The sequence below is a fragment of the Vitis vinifera genome, chromosome 7 (genome assembly GCF_030704535.1).
Source record: "Vitis vinifera cultivar Pinot Noir 40024 chromosome 7, ASM3070453v1".
Lineage (NCBI taxonomy): Eukaryota > Viridiplantae > Streptophyta > Magnoliopsida > Vitales > Vitaceae > Vitis > Vitis vinifera.
The window spans coordinates 28249567-28273861 of NC_081811.1; the positions used below are offsets into that span (position 1 = coordinate 28249567).

At 38.4% G+C, this 24295-nt stretch overlaps 3 protein-coding genes across 4 annotated transcripts; 2 read left to right on the top strand and 1 right to left on the bottom strand.

The window, feature by feature from the left end:
- Nucleotides 1-1828: 1828 nt before the first annotated feature.
- Nucleotides 1829-5084, top strand: LOC100256131 (uncharacterized). 2 transcript variants are annotated; one of them, XM_002280163.4, is made up of 5 exons: nt 1829-2294; nt 3468-3518; nt 4242-4375; nt 4465-4556; nt 4648-5084. In XM_002280163.4, exons 1-5 carry the CDS (start codon nt 2004-2006, stop codon nt 4824-4826), a joined length of 747 nt encoding a protein of 248 aa, XP_002280199.1. In that variant the 5' UTR covers nt 1829-2003; the 3' UTR covers nt 4827-5084. The 2 variants fall into 2 exon arrangements, with proteins under 2 accessions (XP_002280199.1, XP_010652854.1); XM_010654552.3 differs by having other exon boundaries at nt 4659-5084.
- Nucleotides 5085-8484: 3400 nt separating this feature from the next.
- On the bottom strand, nt 8485-11843 carry LOC100261215 (uncharacterized). The gene is made up of 2 exons (XM_010654553.3): nt 11508-11843; nt 8485-9211 (listed from the first exon to the last, which is right to left on the bottom strand). Exons 1-2 carry the CDS (start codon nt 11754-11756, stop codon nt 8966-8968), a joined length of 495 nt encoding a protein of 164 aa, XP_010652855.1. The 5' UTR covers nt 11757-11843; the 3' UTR covers nt 8485-8965.
- Nucleotides 11844-14436: 2593 nt separating this feature from the next.
- LOC100266423 (protein MIZU-KUSSEI 1) lies at nt 14437-15448 on the top strand. The gene has a single exon (XM_002276174.4). The coding sequence runs from the start codon at nt 14550-14552 to the stop codon at nt 15291-15293; it is 744 nt and encodes a 247-aa protein (XP_002276210.1). The 5' UTR covers nt 14437-14549; the 3' UTR covers nt 15294-15448.
- The last annotated feature ends 8847 nt before the right edge of the window (nt 15449-24295 follow it).

Consider the following 24295-nt stretch of genomic DNA (forward strand, 5'->3'; position numbering starts at 1 on the left):
ATATCTCCTCGAACCAGCATCTTTGAATGAAAACAACCTCCTCTTTCCAAAAGTGCATATTCGTATGCAGCAGCTGGAAAATGGCTTCTAAATTACTAGCCACCTTGGTTTGGAAAAACCAATCGGAGAACGCTTTCAACTGTTTCCCACATCATCCAGAATCTTCATTCATTCATCCTCTGCTTTGGCCTACGGAGCCTCACCAAATGCTCACATATGAATCTCACTCTCCTTAATGTCTCTCATGATCGTAACAGCAAAGTACTTTCCCTCCGGAGCACAAATAGTCACCGGGAACAGAGAGTAGATAGCAAGGGTGCAAGCATAAAAAAAAACAGAGCATCAAAATAATGAGAGTCAAATGAGCCCAATATAAGCCTCATTTCATCTATCGGTCCATGAACTCAGATGTTGGGTGGATGAGATCAAATGAGCATCAAATAAGAGGTAAAACAGAGGTACAAGATGTCTCATGAGGAAATCATAACAAAGCAAACTAAACTTCAACAAAAACCCATTAGCAAAATATGAATATACTCACCCCAAGCAACAAATATCATCCAAAAATCAGCAGAAACTGAACAGAAAAGTATACCAGTAGAAGCTAATGGGAAACCACAATGAAAGTACCTGAAAATGCTTATCTTCAGCAACCAATCTCTAGAAAAATCTCTCCTCAAACTTCTCTCTGCCTCTAAAATACCTCCAGCCGAGCCTCAAAAAGCACCTCCTCTCTCAAGCTAAACTATCCTCCTCTGCAGAGCTCCCCCTCTCTCAGGTCTCTCTCACTCTCTGGTTCCTCTTTTCCCTCCGGGATCTCGCTCTCTACCCCAAAGTAACCAAATAAAAGCTCCTCCAGAATGTCTCCTTCAGCTACCCCCTCAATCTCAAAAATAACAGCAAGCAGAAGACCTCCCTTCTCTGCTAAACTGAAAGCAATCTCAATGGAGATCTCCCTTTCCTCAGTAGCCGAGAAACTCTCCTTAACACTCTCTGTTTTTCTCTCTCAAACTGCCTTCCGCCTGAGTAACCAGCCTCTTCCTTCACCAAGCAAAGGATCCCCCTGGTTTTCTCCCTGAGCTCTCCTCAAGCTAAAACCATCACCTCAAAAATATCTCTCCTGCTCTGAAAAGCACCCCCCGGTTCCTGCAGCTTCTACCCGTCTCCCCTCAAAATCCCCTCTCTGCTCCAAAAAAATCATCTCTAACCGCTTGCTCTCAGCTCACCCTCCCCCAGCTCCAGAAATCCCCCTGAAGCTCCAATCTCTCTCCTCTGTAAGTCCTCTTCTCTCATGGAAAAGCATCTCTGTCCTACCTGCGGGCAGACGCTCCTCCTCTAACAGAAACACACTCCTCCAATAACCGACTCTGAATCCCCTGCATATCCTCCAATAGCTGTTGCTTTCTCATTCGTCCATCAGCTCCACTAAGCTGATTCCACAGCCACCAACCAGGAGGCAACACTTGGCTTTCAAAGAGCCCTCCAGCTGGCAAGTGAGCTGCAACAAATGAAAGAAAAAAAAGGTGCCCCTAATGGGGGTCTACATAACGACAAGATTAAAAACTTCCTTAATTTTATCAAAGACCATTAAAAAAGTTAATTTTTATTGAATAGCTACCACATTGATCTTGTCTTAAATAACCTTATTAGAGGTAGGATTTAGCGAACTTGAACTTGAAAGAGCATGATACATTTCATGTATAACTTAGCAACTCTAAGAAAAGGTTTTTATTAAGAAAATAAAATTGAAAAACCACAATGCTAAAACCCAACTAAATGCAATAAGCAACTTAAACCTCGTCTTTCCCATATTACTCATCCTTGCCCTCACAAGTCACACCCCATTTTCTCATCAACCAAACGGGTCATCAAGACGTTGGTTGGAGGCCTAAAACTAAATCCACGGGAAGTCCGTCAGTATACGATAACGAGTTGCATAATGACTGAAATACCCTTACTCTTTTTAAACTTCTGTCACACAGCTGGTAAGGACGCAACAGACCATGTCCTCGACTCTGAGATTGCAGGTTTCGAACCCTGCAATCAAGCCAAACGACGCCCACACCCTAGCCGGAAACCTCTTCTCATGTCGACGGCTGTCCGGCACTGGGCCACCGGCTCGCCGGTTCACGTGCCTGTCTCTGAAATCGAATAATGCAGCATCGCCTGAGCTGCAGTCGTTTGTTTCTTCTCAGTTCACTTCGTCGGTTGGATCTTCGCCGTCTTCGCTTCAGCTCTCACAGTGGAACCTCACGCATCGTCACATTGAAGTGTTGAATGTCATTGCTTTGGCGGTACTTTCTCTCTAGGGTTTCTGTCAACTTTGAAACAAATGAGAAACAATTATCGATATTTTGAGAAATTTTCTTTTTAGTTGAATGAGATTGTATCCTTTGTTATTGAATATTTCAATCATTTTTCCCTTTCTATTTTGGGGAATTTATTTGATTTTGAGCACCTTATATTTGTTTAAATTTTCCTGTTTGTTACGTATCAATGATTGCTTCTCTTGCTTGTGAATTGAATGGGAATTAGAATAAATTCCTTTATATATGGGTAATTAAGAGCATTTATGAATTGAATATTTGAATTGGATGGGTATTTGGTGATCTCAAGATCTTATGAAGCTATTTAGGAAGTAATTGAACTTATAGCACTTCAGGTAGGGTTTTTTGAGGTAGTTTTCTTGGTTTTAAGAGCTTAAACAAATGAACCATTTGCTCTTGAATTGGTTGCAAACAATCTGAGCTGATTCACAAGTTACACGGGTTTGGCTTGCAAAAGCTAGTTTTTGTCGGGATCGGTCTTGAGCTACGTGCTTCAAACCAAGCCAAGGGCTCAAGCTTGAGTAGCTCAGTTTTCATTAAAAGTCTTGGGGTTCTTACTATCAGAATACTGGACTGCCTGATCTTGGCTTAGAAATTGACAACACCTAAAGCTAGGTTTGTGATGATGATCCTCTTTGAGCCTCTACTCAATAACTTAATCTCAAGCTAAGCTTGGGCAGCTTGTGTGTCTTGCGTCCTTATTTTGCAGAAGGAAATAAGCAGTCTAAAAATGCTAAAGAAAGACAGAAATATTTGCTTTTGAATTGGCCAGCTGAGCTGATTCACAGGTTGCTTGGATCTCATGAACAATTTTGAGTGAGCCTTTAAGTGAGCCAGGCTTGAGTTGGTTGGTTTTCATTAACATTGTCTTGAAGTGCTCACTGCCAAGTACTAGGCTGCCCAAGCTTGCTTAAAATTTGACAAGCCCTAAGCTAGGTTGTGCTTGGGTGACTTGTACCGTGATCTGATCCTCATTGAGCCTCTAGTCAAGCTAATCTCAAGCTGCGCTTGGGTAACTTGGCATATCTTGTACCCATATTTTTCAAAAGGAAAAAGTACTATAAAATGCTAAAGAAATATGAGATATTGTTTCTGATTATGACATGTGGTGATTCTGATAAACATTTTCTTCTTTTGTAGACAGCGATCTCGGCGACTTGGCTTTTCTGCTCTGCAATCCCAACTCTTCTGGTTAGTAATCTTAGATTTTTGCATCTTCATTGGAAAATAGTTCTATAACTTGGTGACTGGGCCAAATTTGGACTAGGGCAAGGCAGTTGAATCAAATTGAGGAAAAATTAAGATAGGAAAAGTTCATTAGTAAAATTTGAAGTTTGGCTGAAAATCTGAAAACTTTGAATTGGCTAAATGTTTGGAGGCAGAATTTGGAAACTTTCATGAAATTTGATTGGACGAGTAAAAAATCAAGCATCTGTCCGTAGTTGTCCATGTTGACATTTTAAGACTTGTTTCTTATTACGTTAAAATGAATAAACCCAAAAATTCAGTGAATCCATTTTTATTTTTTATTTTTGTCTTTTTGTTTTTTGATAACCGGAAATCCACCCTGACGGTAGGGCATTCATTCAACTACTGGTGAAATAAACCCTGGGTGATATGGGCTGGCTCCTGTACCTTGCACCACTTAAATATTGTGGAAGCTTGAACTGGGATACCTGGTTGATTGCTAGAGAGCACTATTGCTCAGACACACCCCAAGGGGCAAAAAATTCAGTGAAATTTTGATCAGTCTATTTAAAATTCCTACATTCTGAATGTCCAATTTCAGACATAAACTTTGAATATTCTGACAAAAGATGGATGCATTGCACAAGGTTGAGTTTTTATAAGATATAAATTCCTTTCTTTTTTCAATGGTATGTGCTAAATATATTTAATATGGTTCGTTAAAAGGCTTTCAAGAGAGCAGCCGAATCATTAGAGAAGCTGTTGGATGTAACAAGGGAGGAGCTTCCTGGAACAATGGCTGCTGTTCGATTATCTGGAATGGAAATTAGTGATCTCACAATGGAGCTCAGTGATCTTGGGTTAGCATTTTCAATTAAGCATTCTTATGATGTTATTCTACTTCCAGCTCATATATCTGCATAAGAGACTCATTTCCTTTGTGATGCAGTCAGGAGATAACACAAGGTGTTAGAAGCTCCACTCGAGCTGTTCGCATGGCCGAGGAAAGATTGCGCCGGTTGACAAACATGACTCCATCAGGTTATCTGCACATTTTGTAGTTTTCATGGTTTACTTTTGGTTGTCAAATGATTTGAAACAACGAGTTTTTACTTTATGTATACTTGATTAGCAACGGTGCAGGGTCTGGCCAATCAAAAAATTGAAGCAGCAGACCCACTCTTAGCTAGAACTGCGAGGGGAATAAAGGAGGGAATTGTGAAGGGTCGATCATTCTTTCAACTATTTTTCACTCTTACCAGATTGTCTAAGATGGCCTTTAACTATTTCGCTACTCGAGCTAAGTCATAAGTTAAAAGACACGATCTTTGTGGTCAGCAGATTTGGTTCTGCCTTTTGTATATGTTTTCTATGCATATAGCTTTAGCAGGTAGGATTAATGTTCAATCTTTAACTTTCATCGGATGTTGGCTTATGAGACTCAATGGGGCTGTTGCTAATGGGTCATTAGGGATGGGACAAGTGAATTGCTTCACTTTTTGTTGAGGAATTGTGGATGTTTTTTATTTTAATTTTATTTATTTATTTTATAGCTTTGTTTTACATGTACCTTAAATCTAAATGGTTTGGTCATTGCAAGAGTTCCTTTATCTACATGGTAACAGGCTAGCATCACTTGCTTAATATTTCCTTATTTTGATGAAGATGTAATGTTTATGCGAAATGCTAGAAAACTGAATCAATTCCTTGCTAGACACCTACTTATTTTGGCTAAGTAGTTGAGGCTGTATAGAAGCTTTAAATAGTGCAGCAAATAGGCTTCAGGTTCTTGTTGATTCAAATTAATGGTTGCCCCAAAAAGAATACCCTGGAGAGATAGTATTATCATTGCTATTTTTTTTTTCAAAAGCATCATATTGATTTGCAGATGGATAGAAGCCAACACCGTGTAGGAGTACCAATTTACCTTGGAGGCATTTGGATATACCCATGCCTTCGGTTCTCTTGCTGCGTTTCTGCTTAGTGCTTGCAAAAGGAAGATCTTTCACTTCCTAAACCTTAACCAAAAATTTCTGGCACCTTTCTCTCCTACAATGTTTAGGATTCAAGACCAATGTGGTTCCCATTTCTGGATAGGTGAACCCCTTTTTTTGCTTCCTACTAGGACTTGAAGCTGGAATCTCCTACAACCCCACCCCAACCTTTTACCAGATGAGCTAGGCCTCAAGGGCTGAGACCGATGGGATTTCTTGTGATGCAATATTATGGTGGTTTTTTCTTTTTCCATGTGTTACTCTTCTTCTATCTGACATTTGTTTTAATAGATTTAATGTTGTGTCATGAACATTCCTGGTTAAAATCAGTTTATATTGCTTTAGATAGGAGGTTGATCAATGCTGTGAAGTAGAGATCAATAATTTAGAATTAGGCGGTGCATGCTTAGAATCCACACATGATTCTGATGGATTAGATTATTTAGAAACAGTACATAAACAAGTAATAACTTTGTATTATATAATATGTATTGAGTCTGTAAGGATACTAATAATTGTTTCATAGGTGGGATAACACATAAAAGAATATCCACACACTCTTAGGGCTAAAGCTAGGAAACAAACAGAGAATCCCATTGAAGCTTTGTGTAGACTGGACTCTCAAAGACCTGTAAACTTCATGGCTTAAGATGAAGAGTTGATCTGCCCACCTTGACCAGGGTCTATTGGCGGTCTTGGTGGCTGTCTGAAATCTGAAGACATTTTAGACTTGCTTGCAAGCTTTTCTTGCTTGGCTTGATCAGTAGTTGAGGCATGAGCTCCAAGGCGCTTCAAGAAAGGCTTCAAGACTAGTTTCAGGAGATAGCCCCGGCTCTGGTTGAACTCTACTACTTTTATCCACTTCTCTGCACAAGACTTCATTTTTTTCTTCTTTTTGATATGCCTGCTTTACGGTCTTATTTCACCTGCAACTCTTTGTTGATGAATGAATGGAAATTGCAAAATGTGTAGGATAGTTGATTTGAGGCTTAGACTAAACAGTCTTATTTATAGGCTTTAAAAAAACCTATAAATGGTAAGAAATTATGAAAAAGGCAACTTAATTTATACAGTAACTTAATTATTAAAACTTTTAAGTGAGGAAATAGAAATTTCCAAAAAAAAAAAAAAAAACTTCCATAAAATATAAGTCATAATTTTTCTTTTTGGAATCGAACACTTTTTTTTTTATATAAAAAAAATAGAAAATTTTCTTTTTAGAAAATAGAAGCTTGTAAAATAGAAATATTTTAGAAAAATATAAATTTTTAAAGAATAAAAGTTTTCAAATATTGGAAAGTGTAGAAGTATATACAGCAAAGACTACACAAATTTCAAATAGGATTTCAACAGTTAGCTATTACTAATTTTGATTCTTAACAAATCTAAATCTAAAAATCAACAAGAATTTCCTTTTCCTATTTGGAAGTCCTTTGTAAGCCTTTTTTTTCTCCACCTCATACTTGAGATTTCTCTCCTTCCAAACTAGAGTTTAAACAACTCATGGACGTTTTTTCCTTATCTTCACAAATTGAATAGTACCCCCACAATATATATATACACACTATCTGGTGGGAAGTATGATTGATGAGAGAGATGGGTTCGAGTGTCACTCTACTAAAACCCTCAAAAGGACTAAAGATTCCATGTAAGACGGAAAAATCACTCACAAAGAGAAAATATCCTTTGCAAGCCTAATTTTCTTTATCTTGAAATTATTTTACTATTTGTTGATGTATTTGTTTGAAATTATTAGGCTTCAATTAGAGTCAATCGTAGGAAGAATAATAATAATAATAATAATAATAATAATTTTTAAATCAATAATACTTTTAAAAATTAATTCTTAAAAATAATGTTTATTATTTTGATAGAAATAAAAATAATTTTATTTTGAAAAAGATACTGCCATTTTATGCACAATAAGGATTTTGTTTCGAAACTATTTTTAAAAATAGCTTTTTACTCTTAAAAATAAAAATCAGTTTTTCATATTTAAAAACATATTTTTTAATTTTTAGACAAAAAAAAAACCATTTTTTTTTAAGAATTTATTATAAAAATAAGATTTTTTTTAAGAAAAACATTTTTTAGAACTTGTTATGGAAGGGAGACATTTATTGAATTGTTTTCATTTTTTTTTTATTGTTTTAAAAAATAATTATGTAAATACTAAGGATGATTGAAAATAAAATATGTTAGATAAAAGTCATTTATAGAAAACATATCGGTACCTACTACCTTCTAAGTTCTCAAATAAATTTTTATTCTTGAAAATTTGAGAATGATTTTAAAAAAAAAAAAAAATTGAAGATGATTTTTAAAATGAATTCCTAGAGTGTTGCGATTATTTGTCAAAACATTTAATACAAACACTTCAACTTTATTTTTAAAAAATTATTCAAAATCTGTCAAAAATGCTATTTTAGCTTGAAAAATTGTTTTCTATTTAAAAAATAAAAAATAAAAATCCTAAAATTTCGTGGTAAAAAGAGAGTTTTTCTTCCATGGATTTTTATTTTTATTTTTATTTTTGCACAATATGAAAATTTTAAATTTTAATATATTTATTTTCAATTGCTTTTTAATGACAAATAAAAAACATAATTTATTTTTAGTTGTTTTCTAATGACAACTGAAAATCTTTTGGATCGTTAATAATTTCGATCGGCACTCATGATCACATGAGTGCTACGATAGAGATTTTTTTTTTTAAACGTGTAATGCACCACACACAATGCCGCCGACAAAATATTATTTATTTCTATAAATAAAAAACAGCTTCCGCGTGGTATGCGCCTACCAAGACCGACCAAAAAGGAGGCGTGGAGAAGGTATATAAAACTAGCATAAAGCGTGAATCCAAATGGTCACTTCTTTGACCTGGGCCCATCGCTTTTGGATCCAACTCACTTCTCTCCGTCCCTCGCATCGATTCATGAATCAAGAAAGAGTTGAAAATTAGAAATAAAACATTTTCCTAGAACAAATACAATTTTTTTTCTTCTTATTATTAGTATATTTTCTAACTGAATAAGAACATACATACATGAAAGGCCAATTTCTAAGGCCAATACTGTATGATCTCGAAATGAGAATTCAAATCAGTCATCATCATCCAGATCCTACAGGTCTCAAAATTACCGATTCTAATCTTTTCAAAAAGCATGCCATACCGTTAAAAAAAAGATGGCAAATAGAACAGGAACTGCATTGATCTTGAACCTTGACCAGACCAAAAGCAAATGCCCAACATGCTCAAATCTCATTTCTCACCTTGTATATTGCCCAACTCCTTATCGGTGATCTCCATTGTTAGGCTGCTCAAGCGTCAGATGGTGTTCTTGGACCCCCTTTTTAAAAGCTTTACAGCTGTGATCCAGTATCAATTCGCTTGATGGGAATATGGAAAATGGTAACAAAATCCATTCCTAGACAGCAACAGGAATACTTTGATCAGGTGTCTCTTCTTCGTTCTGGGTTTGGAGAATCGTCGGAGGTGGAATCGAGGCCCAGACACTTGAGAAACACCTGTCTAGCAAGCCTGATGTAGTGGCAGGGATGGTGGGAGGTTTCGGATAAGGAAATATGGGTGACATCCTTATCACAAGAGGCCTCCCTTTCTAGGATGTCTTCTCCTCTTGCTATTCTTCTGCTAGTGCTTGTTGCTCTCTCCCCTCTTCTGCTTTGGCTGCCTCCTGCCTGCCATTGTTTCACAAGATTTCTATGTTACACCACTGAATGTAGTTAATATGCATAATTTAGAGGTATTGATATTTCATATTTGATCTCGATTATATTAGGAAGCTTTTAAATCTTAATTTCTTCTGAATTAAAAGGCCTAACATATAATCAAACAAATACACTGTAAAGTTGTTGACTTCTTTTAACGGTCGAATTGATCGTTTAAGGAATTAAAAAATTGGATCAAAGTAGAACACTGAGGTTTGATCATGCAAGTTCAAATTATCGACTTCACCTCTAGATATGATAATTTAAGCTAAGAAGTATGAGATAGAGAAATTGGTTGGAAACCCACTACACTTTATTTGAATCCATAAATGTCATGGTTCGATTGCACTCCAACGTATAAAAAACCAACTAGTATTAAAAACAGTTTTTCATTCCTTAGAATAAAAAAATTGTTTTTAAATTACAAAATATGCCCGCAACAAATTTATCTAACAATGGTTTGGGAATTTGTTTACAATTTTTGGAAAACAAGTTTAAGGTATTTTAAGTCTACATAGGAAATGAGTTTAGGAAACTGATTTTTAATTTCAAAAACATGTTAGACAAATTGTAGACTGATGATAATTTTTTAAAATGATGTTCTAAAACAAATTTAAAATATTGTCAAGTAAAGTACTTTGAGAAAGCATTGAAAACATGAAAGATAGATAAAACCTTTTGTATTGTACATATACATGATAAGTAAAAAAAAATAAAATATATTTTTCATATTTGAGTTAGGAATTATTTTGAAATAGGAATTTTATCCTTAAAAACAACTTACAACTACTCTTAATAACTGTTTTTAAAAACTTATTTTTAGAATTATTTTTGAAAATATTTTCAAACATATGTAGAGGAGTTTAGGATGAAGAAGCACCTAAAACTGAAATTAGGAAAAAACAAAAAACAAAAATAAATAAATAAATAAACCAGAAAAGTCCAACAACAAAAAGTGCGGACAAGCAAAACCAAATAAAAAAGCTTTTCGGATCACATCCACGATCCACCAAACTCATCCCAAATTGACAGGAATTAGACAGAAATGAATTCACATGAACAGGCTAAAAAAAATTAAAAATAAAACATAATAAAATAGAAAAAAATAAAACCTATATGTAATAGAAAATAATAATAATGATGATAAGACGAGAGTGGTTGGCAGGTGAGGTCCCCAGATGCCGATCTCACTATACAGATGAGATTGTCATTATCAAAAGGACAGAAAGGCTAAGGCCATTTCCAGTTCATTTAATAGCAGTAAAATGAAAAGTGCTGCAACTTCTATACTTTCAATAAACTTTTTCAATAAACTTTTTGTGTTAGATACTGATTTTATGAAATATTTTTTTTAATAAATTTTTTGTGTTTGATAGTGATTTTATGAAATATTTTTTATCTTTTGAATGATAAAATTTTTCAATTGTTAAAAATATTAAAATCATTATCAGGTTGATTAATAATAATAATAATAATAATTTAATATGCCTTTAAAAACTAACGAGTGTTGCCTTTTAGCTTTATGAGTTATTCATGAATTAGCAGAATAGGTTCTAAAAAGTGAAGTAATAAAAAATAAAGTTATAGGGTTAGAAACCGGAAGTTCCAGTCATTCGGTTCCTTGTTGCACGTGCTTCTTATTTAGCACAGTAGCATAATGATTCCGTGCTTCTACCAGTAACAGCATCTTAAAAACAAACCGGGAGCAATGGCTTTTCCTAACGTGGAGGGCAAGGCTTCCTCGTGTTAAAGGGCAAAAAATAAAATAACAAATAAAAACTAAGTTGGACTTTAAGTAAGGGCGTGTTTGGGACTGGTTCAATTTTGGACAGCCAAATAATGCGTTGATCCAAAAAGCATCCTCTGCAATCATATTCATATGATTTAATTGAAGAATTTCCGAAAAAAAGTATATACCAAAAGAACTCTCTTCAAGTAATTCGTTGTTTTCAAACACGCCTTAAAATTCCAGTGAGAAGAAAACGACATTCCATGATTTAAATCTCCTAACGCGTTTTTTACCAAAATAAAAACGTTCAAAAACAGCCGTTTCATGCCGCCTAGATTCGGAAACCAATCAAACGGTCGGTGGAAAAAAGAAAACTCGATTACTTTCTCTTTGATTTTCTCACTAATCAAACAGAACAGAGAAAAAGAAAAAAGAAAAAAGAAAAAAAAGAATGACATAATAAAAAACCCAAGATTTTATTTTCTCGCTATTCAAACAGAACGGGGAGAAAGAAAGCGGAAAGAAAAAGAGGCACACCTTGGAATGATGTGAGCTGGTGATGGTCCCGGCGGTGGAATTGAAAAGTGGCTTGTCGACGTCGGACCTAGCGGAGGTGAATAGGCCGACTGATGGCGAGGCGGAGGCGGAGTCATCGGAGAATTCAAAAGCAATGATGCTACAACAGTAGAGAAAAACGATGATGAGGAACATGATGAGCAGTTGGATCCAGATTAGCCATGGGATGCTGTAACTTTGGATTGTCAGCTCATCGCCAAAATTGAACATCACAATGAGACAATCCAAGAAAACCAAGGAGAAGAGGAGAAGGGTTGGTGAGAGAGACGAGAGACATGAGCGGAAGGTGGAAAAGCAGCATTTATGGTACCACTGCACGAACAAAAGCAACTTCCTGTTCTCACTTCTACGCGCCTTTGACACGCGTGCCCACGGCCATACCAGGTTGCTTCTATAAGTAAAAGATCTATAACATTAATGGCCATATATTGGATATCCTCAATATAGTAATACCTCAAATAAAAATCATTCCCAAATCATATTATAAGAAGCAACATTTGTGCTGCATTATTAATTTTAATCTTTTTTTCAATAATGAGGATTGTGTTATTTTAAAAAATTAATATTTAATAAAAAAAATATTAAAACAATGTTCTCTTATATTTAATTTATCATAAAATAAAATCATATACAACTAAAATTAATTAAAAATATATATTTTCAAATTATTCTATTTTTATATATAAAAAAATAAAATAATTTTGATGAACCAAGTAAAAATAATTTATTAATTTTATTTCTTTCTTTTTTTTCATCTGATTCATTTTTATCATTCTTCACAATACCATCAAAGTTTCTAAGAACCAATCATAGGATAAATGAATTAATTAATATGATATGTGAATTTAATTTATATTAGTTTATATTAGATTATCTTAGATATCCTCAATATTTTGCATTTATTTTATATATATATATATATATATATATATATATATCAAGAAAAGATTAATTTGTAATATAAATTAATATTTTATTTTATTTATAAATTTTAATAGTATTTTTAACTTATTTTATTTTATCATTGGAAAGTAACAAAGTTATCATTCTATTTTGATGGAAAGAGATGAGGTGTTTTCGAATAGAATATTGAATTGTAGAAGAGCATAAGCTATTATTAACCATTTTAGGAAAGGATTTTTCTACTTAAATTCTACTTTTATCTTATGCTTTATTTGTGTTTGAAATCTACATTCCTTAACCTTAACATACTGTTTCCACAAATCTGTCATTGGGAATGGTGGTTACACGCTGTACAGGAGAGCGTGAGGGGATGTTGACAGGGGGGAATGGCCATATGATAGAGTGGGGTGACGTGGCGAACAAATCAACGGGTTGGATTGAGTTTGAGGCGAGGAGACCATCATCCTCCATGGATGAGGATGATGACATATTGAGATTTGACTCACTGATATGAAGAGAATGCAAACAAATAGAATGAAAGCGAGTTGTCCAAGAACCTAGCGACCTAGCCCAATTTGAACGTGGGACCACATGTCTCAGGCCCGTTATGTGCCAGAAGCCCACACCATGAGCTGTTTCACAGTTTCTAATAATTAAAAAAAACATTGTCCAAAAAATTAAAATATCGATTCGGTACCACTTGGACTTTGATATAATTTGTATTGTTGAACGAAAAGTATGTGAAGTCAAACTAATTCAACTTAATCTTTTACCGAGGTGAATCAGATATTAGCCAATTTTTGCACATGGCTAAGACGATGTTTGTTTGTTTTTACGTAAATTTAAATAGAGTTTAATTTAATTTAATTTTAAATATAAGTTAATATTAGTAAGTCGTTTGTATTTTTATTAAGTATTGAACATTAATAGTGTATAGATGATATTAAAATTGCATTTTGATTGTTAAAAAAAAATCATTTTTAGTATTCAATAAAAATTCCAAACATTTGTGTTTTTTTTATTCAACCCAAAAATTTAAAAATAAATAATAAGAAAAAAAAAGTTTAAAAAATTATGTAAAATCTGAAAGTAAATTATATTTAATATTAAATTAAAAAAACAAACATAGTTTTATAATTTAAAACATCATATATGTATATGGAATTGAACCTTCCGTTATAAACCAATGGACTAGGGTGCACACATGACACCCATTGATCGATGATACTTTTTCTACAGCATTCACAACACCCAAGCATGAATATTATAAATATGTTTGAAGAAGAAATAGAAGATGAGGAAACACGAAGGGAGGAAGAAGTACTTGGCTGTGCTTTCTCTTTATTATGCTTTGTCAGTGAACATGGCTGAGACTTGGTGTTTTTCGGGCATAAGAATTACGGCGAGCCGGGTCTTTATCATTACTAGCTGACACAATGGTGGTGGGCTCGGAAATTGTAACCGTGGCCGGCCCTTCACCCTTTATTGGGCCATGTCGATTTGAGCCGTATGGGCTGTCAACTGGCCCATTGGATCGGCTTGGCCTTTCAATCTCGTACGTTTTCGATTTCATGTCACACAGCAGTGACAGAACCTATGATCTGTACGGTTTGCGAGTGTAGACATTACAAAAAATAAATAGACCTAAACCCAAAAAACAAAGGGACCGTCATGATAAGACCGCGTAGGCACGACGTTTTGTAATTTTTGGTATGGTACTCACCTACAATGTTGTAGCCAATATTATCACAAAAAAGTTAAATAAAATAAAATTAAATTCATGAATAATGATTTTTTTTTTCTAATTTTTAAGAAAAACGTTGACAACATTTTAATACTTCCCTTTTTTTTCTAATGCTGGAGAAATGCAATTCTATTTAACATTATTTCATTTGCTAGTTGAAAGTTTAAAAATATATAAATTAAAAAAAAAAATGTTTACATTCAGCCATAGGATCAGGAGTTTAACGATTCAAGGCCCCGAAGACTAAGCTCCATCCCCAGAAAAAAACCGAACATAACCACCAAACCCAGCTCTCTCTCCTCCCCTGTCGCTCCCTCCGTTGGCCTTCTCCCATTGCTGGCCCTCAACCTCCATTAATGGGAGACCCTAACCCTAAGCTCAGTCCCAATGCAGACACGGACACCTCTCCGTCAACCTCCTCCGCCCCTCCCCCACCTCCGCCACCTCGCCAGCAGCTCTCCCTCGTCCAACCTTCTACCAAGAAGAAACACAAACCCATCAAAGTCTTCCGCGTCTTCCGCTCCGTCTTCCGTTCGTTCCCCATAATCACACCCGCATGCAAGTTCCCATATTTCCCCACCGGATTCCCGGATGGCAACAAGGTCTCCGGCATCCGCATCACCGGCACTCTCTTCGGCTACCGCAAAGGAAAAGTGACCCTGTCGCTGCAAGAGAACCCCAAGTGCCTCCCCATGCTGGTGGTGGAGCTAGCCATGTTGACGAATGTGTTGCAGAAGGAGATGGGCACCGGAATGGTGAGGATCGCGCTGGAGTGCGAGAAGAAACCGGAGAAAGACAAGACGAAGCTGATGGAGGAGCCGCTGTGGACCATGTACTATAATGGCAAGAAGAGTGGGTACGGCGTGAAGAGAGAGGCGTCGGAGGAGGATCTGTATATAATGGAGGTGCTCAAGGCTGTGTCCATGGGCGCCGGAGTCTTGCCGGGAAATGCAGAGGCGGAGGGGCAGGACGACGAGTTAGCTTACATACGGGCCCATTTTGAGCGCGTGGTGGGCTCGAAGGACTCTGAGACTCTCTACATGTTGAGCCCTGAAGGAAATAATGGCCCTGAGCTCAGTATCTTCTTTGTAAGGATTTGATGGAGATCGAACGGTGAATCCGGAGGGCACTTGGCGGTCATTGAGGTTGTAGAGTACTATCACCGAGAGTGATTTTTTCTCCTGGTAAGGAGAAAGGTCATTAGGGTTTTTGGATGTAGGTGAGGGAGCAAGGAAACCACTCGGTAAGGTGTAATTAAAAAAGGGCTTATTCTTTTTGTTCAAATGAACCCATTTTTGTTTGATGTAAATGGTGTAAACACCTGGTTTGGCTTTTTTGCCATGAAAAACGTAATCTTCTGAATGATTAGTATTTGTATGTATTGTATTGGTATATAATTCAATGCCCGCTCCGCCCCTCAATTTTTATTTATTTTTTCTTTTTACAGTTTTAATTTTATTATTGTTTTTTATAGGAAAATGTTATATAATGAAGTTGAGGTTTAAAAAGATTTTATATCGTTTGATTATATTATATCATCTGTAATCCATTTTTTTTATTAGGCTTTTAATTTTCTAGTGATTTATTTTTTAAAGTGAAAAGTAAAATTTTGATTTAAAAAGTTTATTTCAAATTTAAATTGTTGATGCTAGGCCAATAGAAGTCAAGTCCGTCTAGTTTCGTTGAAGTTATGTTGACTTATTCCCTACTTCGTGCTTCTTGAAGAGTCTGTCTAGTTGCGTTAAAACCAGACAGACTTCTTTCCTACACAAAAGGATGTTTGAACGGTTGGTCCAGACACGCCTCTCTGAAGCTTAAATCAGACAAGGGTGGCTTTAACTATTTTTTGGGAGAGAGTGAGCCTATAAGTGCTCGCATACCTTGTTCGTGCTTTTTGGAGGGTTTATATAGAGTTGATGATACCGCGCATTGTAGTGCTGACTAGACACTCTGACCTTCTTCTGTAATGATGACTGTCCTGAGGGCGGTTGGGCAATTATCACTGTTAAGGGCGGCTGGCAGGTGTCATCTGCTGACATGCCAAGATTTTGGATTGTGCAACTGTTTATCCTTTCATTCTGTCAATGTTTAAGAATATGTCCAACAATTAATTGACATGGACTTGTGGGATAAATGGAATCCCATCGACCACTCAAATGTTAGGCATGAATGATCACGCATGCCAAAGGTCTTTAAGACGTGACTAGACAACCCTTCCCATTTGGGAATCTGGACTCCTAATGCCATCTGGCCTTGTGAGGGAAATGAACCCTCTCACTTCTGGTGCCAGATAGATCTTAACTTGGTATGGAAGCAACGATCTGGATGGGTTTCATACTTGTCCTAAATGGGTAAAGTGTCTGAACTGGGAAGGGACACGTGGAGGGGAATTCTCCCACAATGCCCCCTTAACACGTCTACTTGTATCTGGCCGAGTAGCTGACAGATATAGGTGGAACGAGTTATCTGTCTCTTCAAGTCACTTAGGCGTTTTGGAACACGTGTCACATGAAGTGGCAATGATGGGTCGCATTCATCAAGGTTGACTGTTAGACGACGCACCCTTTCAAGATGCGTTTCCAGGCTTGTCTTTTGGGATCCCTAGGGTTTTGGGTCCTTATAAATAGAGGCCCCCCACACCTTTTGGGCCACTTTTTGGTTTTTACCGCTCTAGGGTTCTTTCATCCCCGCTTCTGCTGTTTCGTTGTCGCTGCACTTGTTGTCGGTCATTCTTCGCTATTCTCGACATCATTCTCAGGCTTGCTTCCGACATACTTCCTCTTGTTAGAGAGCACACAATTTTTACTTCGGTAAGTTTTCCATTGTCCACTTTTTTTCTATTTATTGTTCATTTTTGGGACCGTGCCGACGATTGTTGAGTTTAGTAAAAAAAATAGACGCCATGGCGTCCAAATTCTAGGGCTTTCTAGATTTTCTGCTTTGGAGAAGACGACTATATTGACTGTCGTATTTAAGATTTTTTTAGATTTTCCCTTTTGTTTCTTCCTTGTCGATTCCTTTAAGGGTTGATTTAGGTGTTTCGCCCTGCCACCTTTGTGGTGGCGCGACGGGGGCGATCTTCCTTCTGAGTATTGGTCAAGAGGTTTGATCTGCGAGTTTCGTTTAAACGGTCTATTTAGACTCGAACTTTTGGTTTGTTTAGGTTTTTTGTTGTACAGTTGAGGCACCGTTAAACAGAGGATGGGTCGAGTGACCGATTCTAACAACTGCGTTGTCCCGTGCAAGTTTCCACGCTACCCAGAGCTACTCAGCATGTTGGCAAGATGAGGCGTTGCTTCCACCAATTGAAGTGGAAGGCCCTAGAAAAACGACCGAAATGGTACTAGAGCCTGGCACCTTAGGACGAAGAGTCCAATTGATCTTCTGTTCGAACAGGAGTTTCGGGCTCGCTTCTGTATCTCGGACATGATTTCTATTCTCCTAGTAGACGATGAGCCTTTGTCCTCCGAAAAACAGTCTCACAACGCGATGTACTTCAACAAAGAGTAATTTGTCGTAGGGCTCTGTCTACCTTTGCCTTTTATATTCAAGCAATTTCTCTACTTCACCCATATCCCTCTAGCCTTCCTCTATCCAAATGTTGTTTGAGTGTTAATAGGATGCAACGTCCTGGACATGTTCTACCAACTGGACATTTCCTTGTTGGAGGTCTTGTTCGTCTACATGGTGAAGATGAGCTAGAAGGAGAGGTTCAACTTGGCTGCCCATATCCCTTTCCTCCAGCTAGTGATTGGGTTCCCAGACTTGAATAAGGGTGGGGCAAATGGGCATGTCCTTGTCTCTGGCTCCTAGAGTGGTTCATATGAGGGGCAGGACAAAGTCTTATTTTCACAACGCTCGATAAAGATTTCAAGTAGGATATGTCCTTGTAACCTTTGTCCGTTTTTTGCAATTGTTTTTTTTTACTATGAAATTATTACTGATCTTTTTGTTTGTGTGGTGGAGACAAGAAGGAGCAGAGACGTCTCGTGGAGTTGATAGAAAAAGCTTCTTTCGATCGGCTCAACAAGCTATTTGAGATAGTTGTGTTCGAGCAAGACCATAAGGTTCTTTTGTCGGACAAGAATCTACATGCGATGATTAGCGAACCCAAGCTATACGTTCTCCCCATACTCCATCGCGTGGCTCTCTCGTCCTTGATGCCCAACTAGCACTACGTGTTGAAGGACTTGCCCTTTTACAAGGTCACTCGCTTGGCAGACTCAAAGGCACGCCAGGCTCTCCTAAAAGAGAGAGAGAAGAAGCATCAGGAAGGAACACTAAGGCAAGGTCTGGCCGCAAGTCGTCTGATCTCTGGTTCGATTGCCCCTCCTTCTGCAAATAAGAAGAAAACACCTGGTGTTCGACCTGTTCAGAGAGTAAGAACTCCACCACCCGCTCCTCCGTCCTCTCCATATGCTTCATCCTCCTTGTCATCTTCATCTTCTTCCACTACCAGCAGTGAGCCAGAGACAGGGGCTGATCGGGTGGTGCCCTTCATCATCTGTGAAGAGGAAAATGAGGGAGACATGGAGACAAAATTGAGGGTTGGATTCTAGGAGAGGCAGCGTAAGCACCTATCTGAATCCATCGCCGTTAGTCCCTCCCCCCAAAGAGACCTTGTCCGGACCCTACTTGTCCAGAACCTATTTCGGTTCCTACACCAGTGCTAGTGCCTTCGATTACTGCTACATAGATCATTTTTGAATTAAATGAGAAGCTTCCTTCTACTGAAGGCATTGCTCATCATGATCCAAGGAGGCTCTCTATCGATCCAAACCATTTCAGCGAAGAGTCGCTTGGCAGCATGGCTTCTTCTTCCTCTCATCTAAAGCCAGATTATGTCCTCAGCCGAGAGAAGATAGCTGAGCTGATGAAGCAAATTCTTTCCTTTATTGAGAGAGAAATTCCAGTACAAGACATGAGAGTACTCTTCCCGGCCATTCAACGGATCCCAGTTGAAATATATAATGATCTAGATTGATTCTTCACAGTGCGCCTCTCGTATAATACTTCGGACACTGCCATCTCCCGCATCATGCCTATGCGGGACTACACAACCTTCGAGATGATCGATGTGGTAAGTCGCTCCCCCTTTCTGTTTCTTCTGCCTTACTTTTTCGTTTCTTAACAATTTTCCTGTTGCCCCCTCAAGTGATAGTCGGGGTTTGAAGCCTGATATGACAACGTGCTTAGCTCTTCTACCGGTTGTAGGTGGCCGAAACCATGACGGAGAGTGAGACAGTTGTTGCTCAGAAACTTGCAGAGGAAAGAGCTGGGCTTTTGAGGAATGTGGAAAAAAAAAAAAAAAAGACGATTGAAGCTGAGACTTGGTGGTTGGTCGAAGAGAGGGAGACGATGGAGACTGGTAAGAAGAAGGCCGAGGAGAAGGCTGAACGACTGAAGCAGGAGTTACAGGAGCTCCAGGTAGGGTTCGTTGTTCAGAAGGAAGAGTCGAATGTTGAATATCATAAACAAGTAGACGACATGTTCTTCTATGGCTACCGGTGTTGTATGAAGAAACAGGGCATCGTCCAAGACACTCCCACTTTTCCGTCAAATGACGAGGATGAAACAATAGGCGGTCATACTCGGGGTAAAGAATATGCTTCTAGAGCTGGTCCCTCTAGAGGGCATATTTGATTTTGTATTTGTATACACTTATTATGGTCAGATGTGGCTTATTACAGAAAATTTGTAAAGACATTGAGTATTTATACATTTGAATATATTTATCTTTATCTATTTTCCTTTCATACATCTTACTTTCATAAGCAAGTTTCATTGGTAATATTGTTTTAGGTTGGATACATTCCACGGGCGGAGCAGGGGAACGTCGTTTAGTATTTGGAGATGGTATGCCCCTGAATCTCTGGCCTTAATTGCAACATAGGGCCCTTCCTAATTAGCCTAAAGCTTTTCGGCTCCTAATTCAACAATGTTCTCGAAGACTCTTCTGAGGACTAGGGTTCCTATCCGGAAAAATTGTGGCCACGCCCTTTTGTTGTAATGAGCAATTGCTCTCTAACGGTAGGAAGCCATCCGAATAGCCACGTTTCCCGTGTTTCATTTGCCTAGTCCAAGTGTTTTTCAAATTCCCTATCGTTGTCTTTTTGACCTTGCACGACCGTTTTAGCAGTATGCATGCCTTTTTCGGTTGGAATAACAACCTTCATCCTGTAGGAAATAGCGAAATGAGTAGCTCTTGTTGGTCGTCTAGATGTTGCCCGATAAGCCCATAAGACTTTGAACAGTTCGTCTACTCATTTCCTTTTGGCTCATTCCAACATTTTCTTTAATACAACCAATAGGGTTTTGTTTGTTACCTCCGCTTGCTCGTTGCTCTGAGGATAGCGAGGCGTTCAATATAGATTCTTGATGTTTAACTCTGAGCAGAATGTTCAGAAGACAATACTGTCAAATTGTTGCCCGTTGTCTGCCACAATCGCTCATGGGACTCTGAACCGACACATGATGTTTTTCCAGAAGAACTTAGAGACGTCCTTGTCCTTGATGCTGGCGTAGGTTTCTGCTTCTACCCATTTGCTGAAAGAATTGATCGCTATGAGCAGGAATTTATTTTGCATTGCTGTGACGAGTAAGAAATCGACTATGTCCATCCCTCATTATGCAAACGACCAAGGACTTATGACCAGGTTGAGAGTTTCAGAAGGTGCATGGAGAATGAGAGCGTATCTTTGACACCGGTCACACCTTTTAACATAATTTTCAGCGTCTTGTTTTGTGGTTGGCCAATAGTACCCTTGCATGTGAGCACGATGCGTTAGAGTTCGTCCACCTGGATTATTGCCACACACATTTTCATGGAGTTTAGACAGGACATACTTAGCTTTCGGATCGCTCAAACATCTTAGGTACGGACCCCCAAACGATCGTTTATAAAGCTTATCATCGATCAAAGTGAAGCGGGCGACTTATATGCGGAGTTTGTGTCCTTGTTTCTTGTCTTCTAGTAGTTTTCCTGTCTAGAGTTATTTCACGATGTCATGTATTCAATCGGGGTCTACCTCATTGACACTACATACTGGCTCTAATATGATTAAGGGTGTGGTTTGGAATTAGACGAGCAACATCACTGTTTTTCTTATATGAAGGATAACAGCTATTTCGGCTAGAGTGTCTGCCTTCAAGTTCTCCTTTCGGGGTACTCGTTTAACAACCCACTCGTCTAGCTTTTTTAAGTGATCTTCTACTAGGGCAAGGCAATGAGCCATGCATTTATCCTTTGCTTCGTACTCCTTCTGAATTTGTCCGGAAATTAGCTGAGAGTAGCTCCGGATCTCTAACCTTGTTGCAGCTAGTGTTATGACAAGGTGTAGCCCAACTAGGACAACTTCATATTTTGCTTCATTGTTAGAGACAAAAAAGTTGAGACGGATAGCCTACTCTAACAGTTCTGTGGTTAGTGATTGTAGGATCAAATCTACTTCATAACCGGACGCTCTGGATGCTTCATCTACGTGAAGCGTTCACCATTGCTCTCTAAGGGACTCAACTAGATGTGCTGGTTTTTTAGGGAGTTCAGTTATAAAATTAGTCATAACCAATCTTTTCAATGCTAACCTTGGCTGGTACTTGATTTTGTATTCACTCAATTCAATGGCTCATTTCAACATTCGTTCGGACAGATCTGGTTTGTGTGGGGTAGCAGAGTGGCTGATTTGTGAGCATGGTCACTTGGTGAGCCTGGAAGTACGAGCGGAGCTTCTGGGTGGCGCTTTTCAGGGCTAGGGTCATTTGCTCCATTCTGGAGTGTCGAGTCTCTACATCTACCATTGCTTTGCTCACATAGTAGATGAGTCTTAGCTCTTTTGTCTTGAATGTGTCGAAACAGAACAACACTAATCGCACAATTAGATACGACTAGATACATGTAAAGTTGTTCGCTAAACTTGGGAATACTCAGAATGGGTAGTTTAGTGAGGTAGAGTTTGATTGTTTCAAATGCCTGCCTGCATTATTTTGTCCAACCGAATATACTTGCTCCTTTGAGTGTGAGGAAGAAAGGTCTTAGTTTGTCAGTAAAACGGACAATGAAACACCCTAAAGCTGCTAGACGACCTGTGAAGCATTGCAACTCCTTTTTGCTACTTGGGGCAGGTGTTTCAAGGACAACTTTTATCTGATTTTGGTTAACCTTAATTCCTCTTTAGGTCACTATAAACCCTAGAAACTTTCTAACACTGACGCCAAAAGCGCATTTAGATGGATTGAGCTTCATGTTGTATTCCCGCATCAGGCGGAATGTTTTTTCTAGGTGCTGGACATGCTCAGCTCGGGTTTTGCTTTTGACAACAATGTCGTCAATGTATACTTCCACGTTCGACTGATCAAGGGCTTGAAGATCTTCGTCATTAATCTTTTATAAGTAGTGCCAACATTCTTGGGTCCGAATGACATGACTTTGTAGCAATACAACCCATGTGGTGTAACGAAGGTTGTCTTATTCTCATCTAGCTGGAACATGGGGATTTGGTGGTACCCGGAGCAAACATCTATAAAAAAAAGCATCTCATGCCTGGCGGTGGCGTCGACTATCTGATCTATCTCGGGTAAGGAAAAACTATCATTTGAACATGCGTCATTCAAGTTGGTGTAATCAACACAAACTCATCATTTCCCATTCTTTGGAACGACCACCACGTTGGCCAACCGGTCCGAATACTTGACCTCTTTGATAAATCCGGTTGCTAGCAACTTGTCAATCTCCGTTTAGATGATTTTCTGTCTATTCGGATGGAAATGTCGAGCCTTCTGATGGACAAGACGTGAGGAGGGTATGACATTGAGCTTGTGAGAGGCCATAGATGGATGGATTCCTAGCATATCGGAGTGAGTCTAAGCGAAGATGTCTTTGTTTCGCTGAAGCATGCTTCCGAGCAATTCAAGTTCATCTTGCATGAGCAAAAAGCTAATGTAGGTGATATGATATGTGTCATGTGACAGACACAATGGATGGAGTGGATTAACTGCAAGTGGATCCTTCTCCGTTGGGTTCAGTAATTGCTATTGCTCCCTTATATTTGATGATTCTAGATGCGCCTCTTCGCTGGTTGGATGTCTAGAATTCAACACCACTTGGTAGCATTGGTGCGCAGTTAGCTAGCTGCCAAGGAGATCAATATGTCCCTCCTTAGTGAGGTAGCTCACCATTTGATGGTACGTAGAAAGGATGACTTTCATTCTATGAAGTCATGCACGTCCCATAATGGCATTGAAATGTGAGAAATCCTCAACTATTGAGAATTGTACGTTCAAGGTGATTGGACCTGCTTGGACAGGCAACACAACGTCACCCTGAGAAGTCGTCGTGGCTCAATTGAACTTGAATAGTAATCATCCTGGGTTCTCTAGGGCGGATGGTAAGTAGCCCATCTGCTTGTAGGCTGACATTTGTAAGAGGTCAGTTGAGCTACCCAAATCAACCAGAACCCTTCTTATGTCGAACCCACTTATTCCTAGTGTCAAGAATGGGACGTCTTAGTGTGGTTGCAACACTCGACAAGCATTTACAGGAGGGAAGGTGATTATGCCATCGACAGGGCATATACTTCTTTCCAGAAAGTTGTGTTGAATGGAGCTGACTCGCTCTCTTATAGAGTCCGCATGAAGAAACCTTTGCTTTTTCCATTTAGAGTTGTATTTTTCGTCAATGAGACCTCCATGAATGTAGTTGATGATAGCTTTGGGAGCTATTAAAGATGTGGGGACTTGGGCGGCCAGGTCTCGGGCCGCCTTTCTTTGCTCGCCAGTTGCTCAGACATATTGTTTCAGGTGTCCGACCTTGATTAGTCTTTCCACCAAGTAATGGAGACTTTTACATTGTTCAGTGGTGTGGTTGTGATCTTTATGATAAACGCAACTTTTGCTCCGATCCCGTTTAGCCGAATCTGCCTTAATCGACTCTGGCCACCTAAAGTCAGATAGATCGCGGATCATTGGGAAGAGTTTCTTGTATGAGATATTAAGGGGGTTAGATTAGCCTGATTCTACTACTGCTACTGGCCATCCCGCCCCTTGTTAGCTTGTCTCGATTGGTTTAAGGGCTTAGAGCTTCATGTCTGGTCGTGTCTAGTCGGAT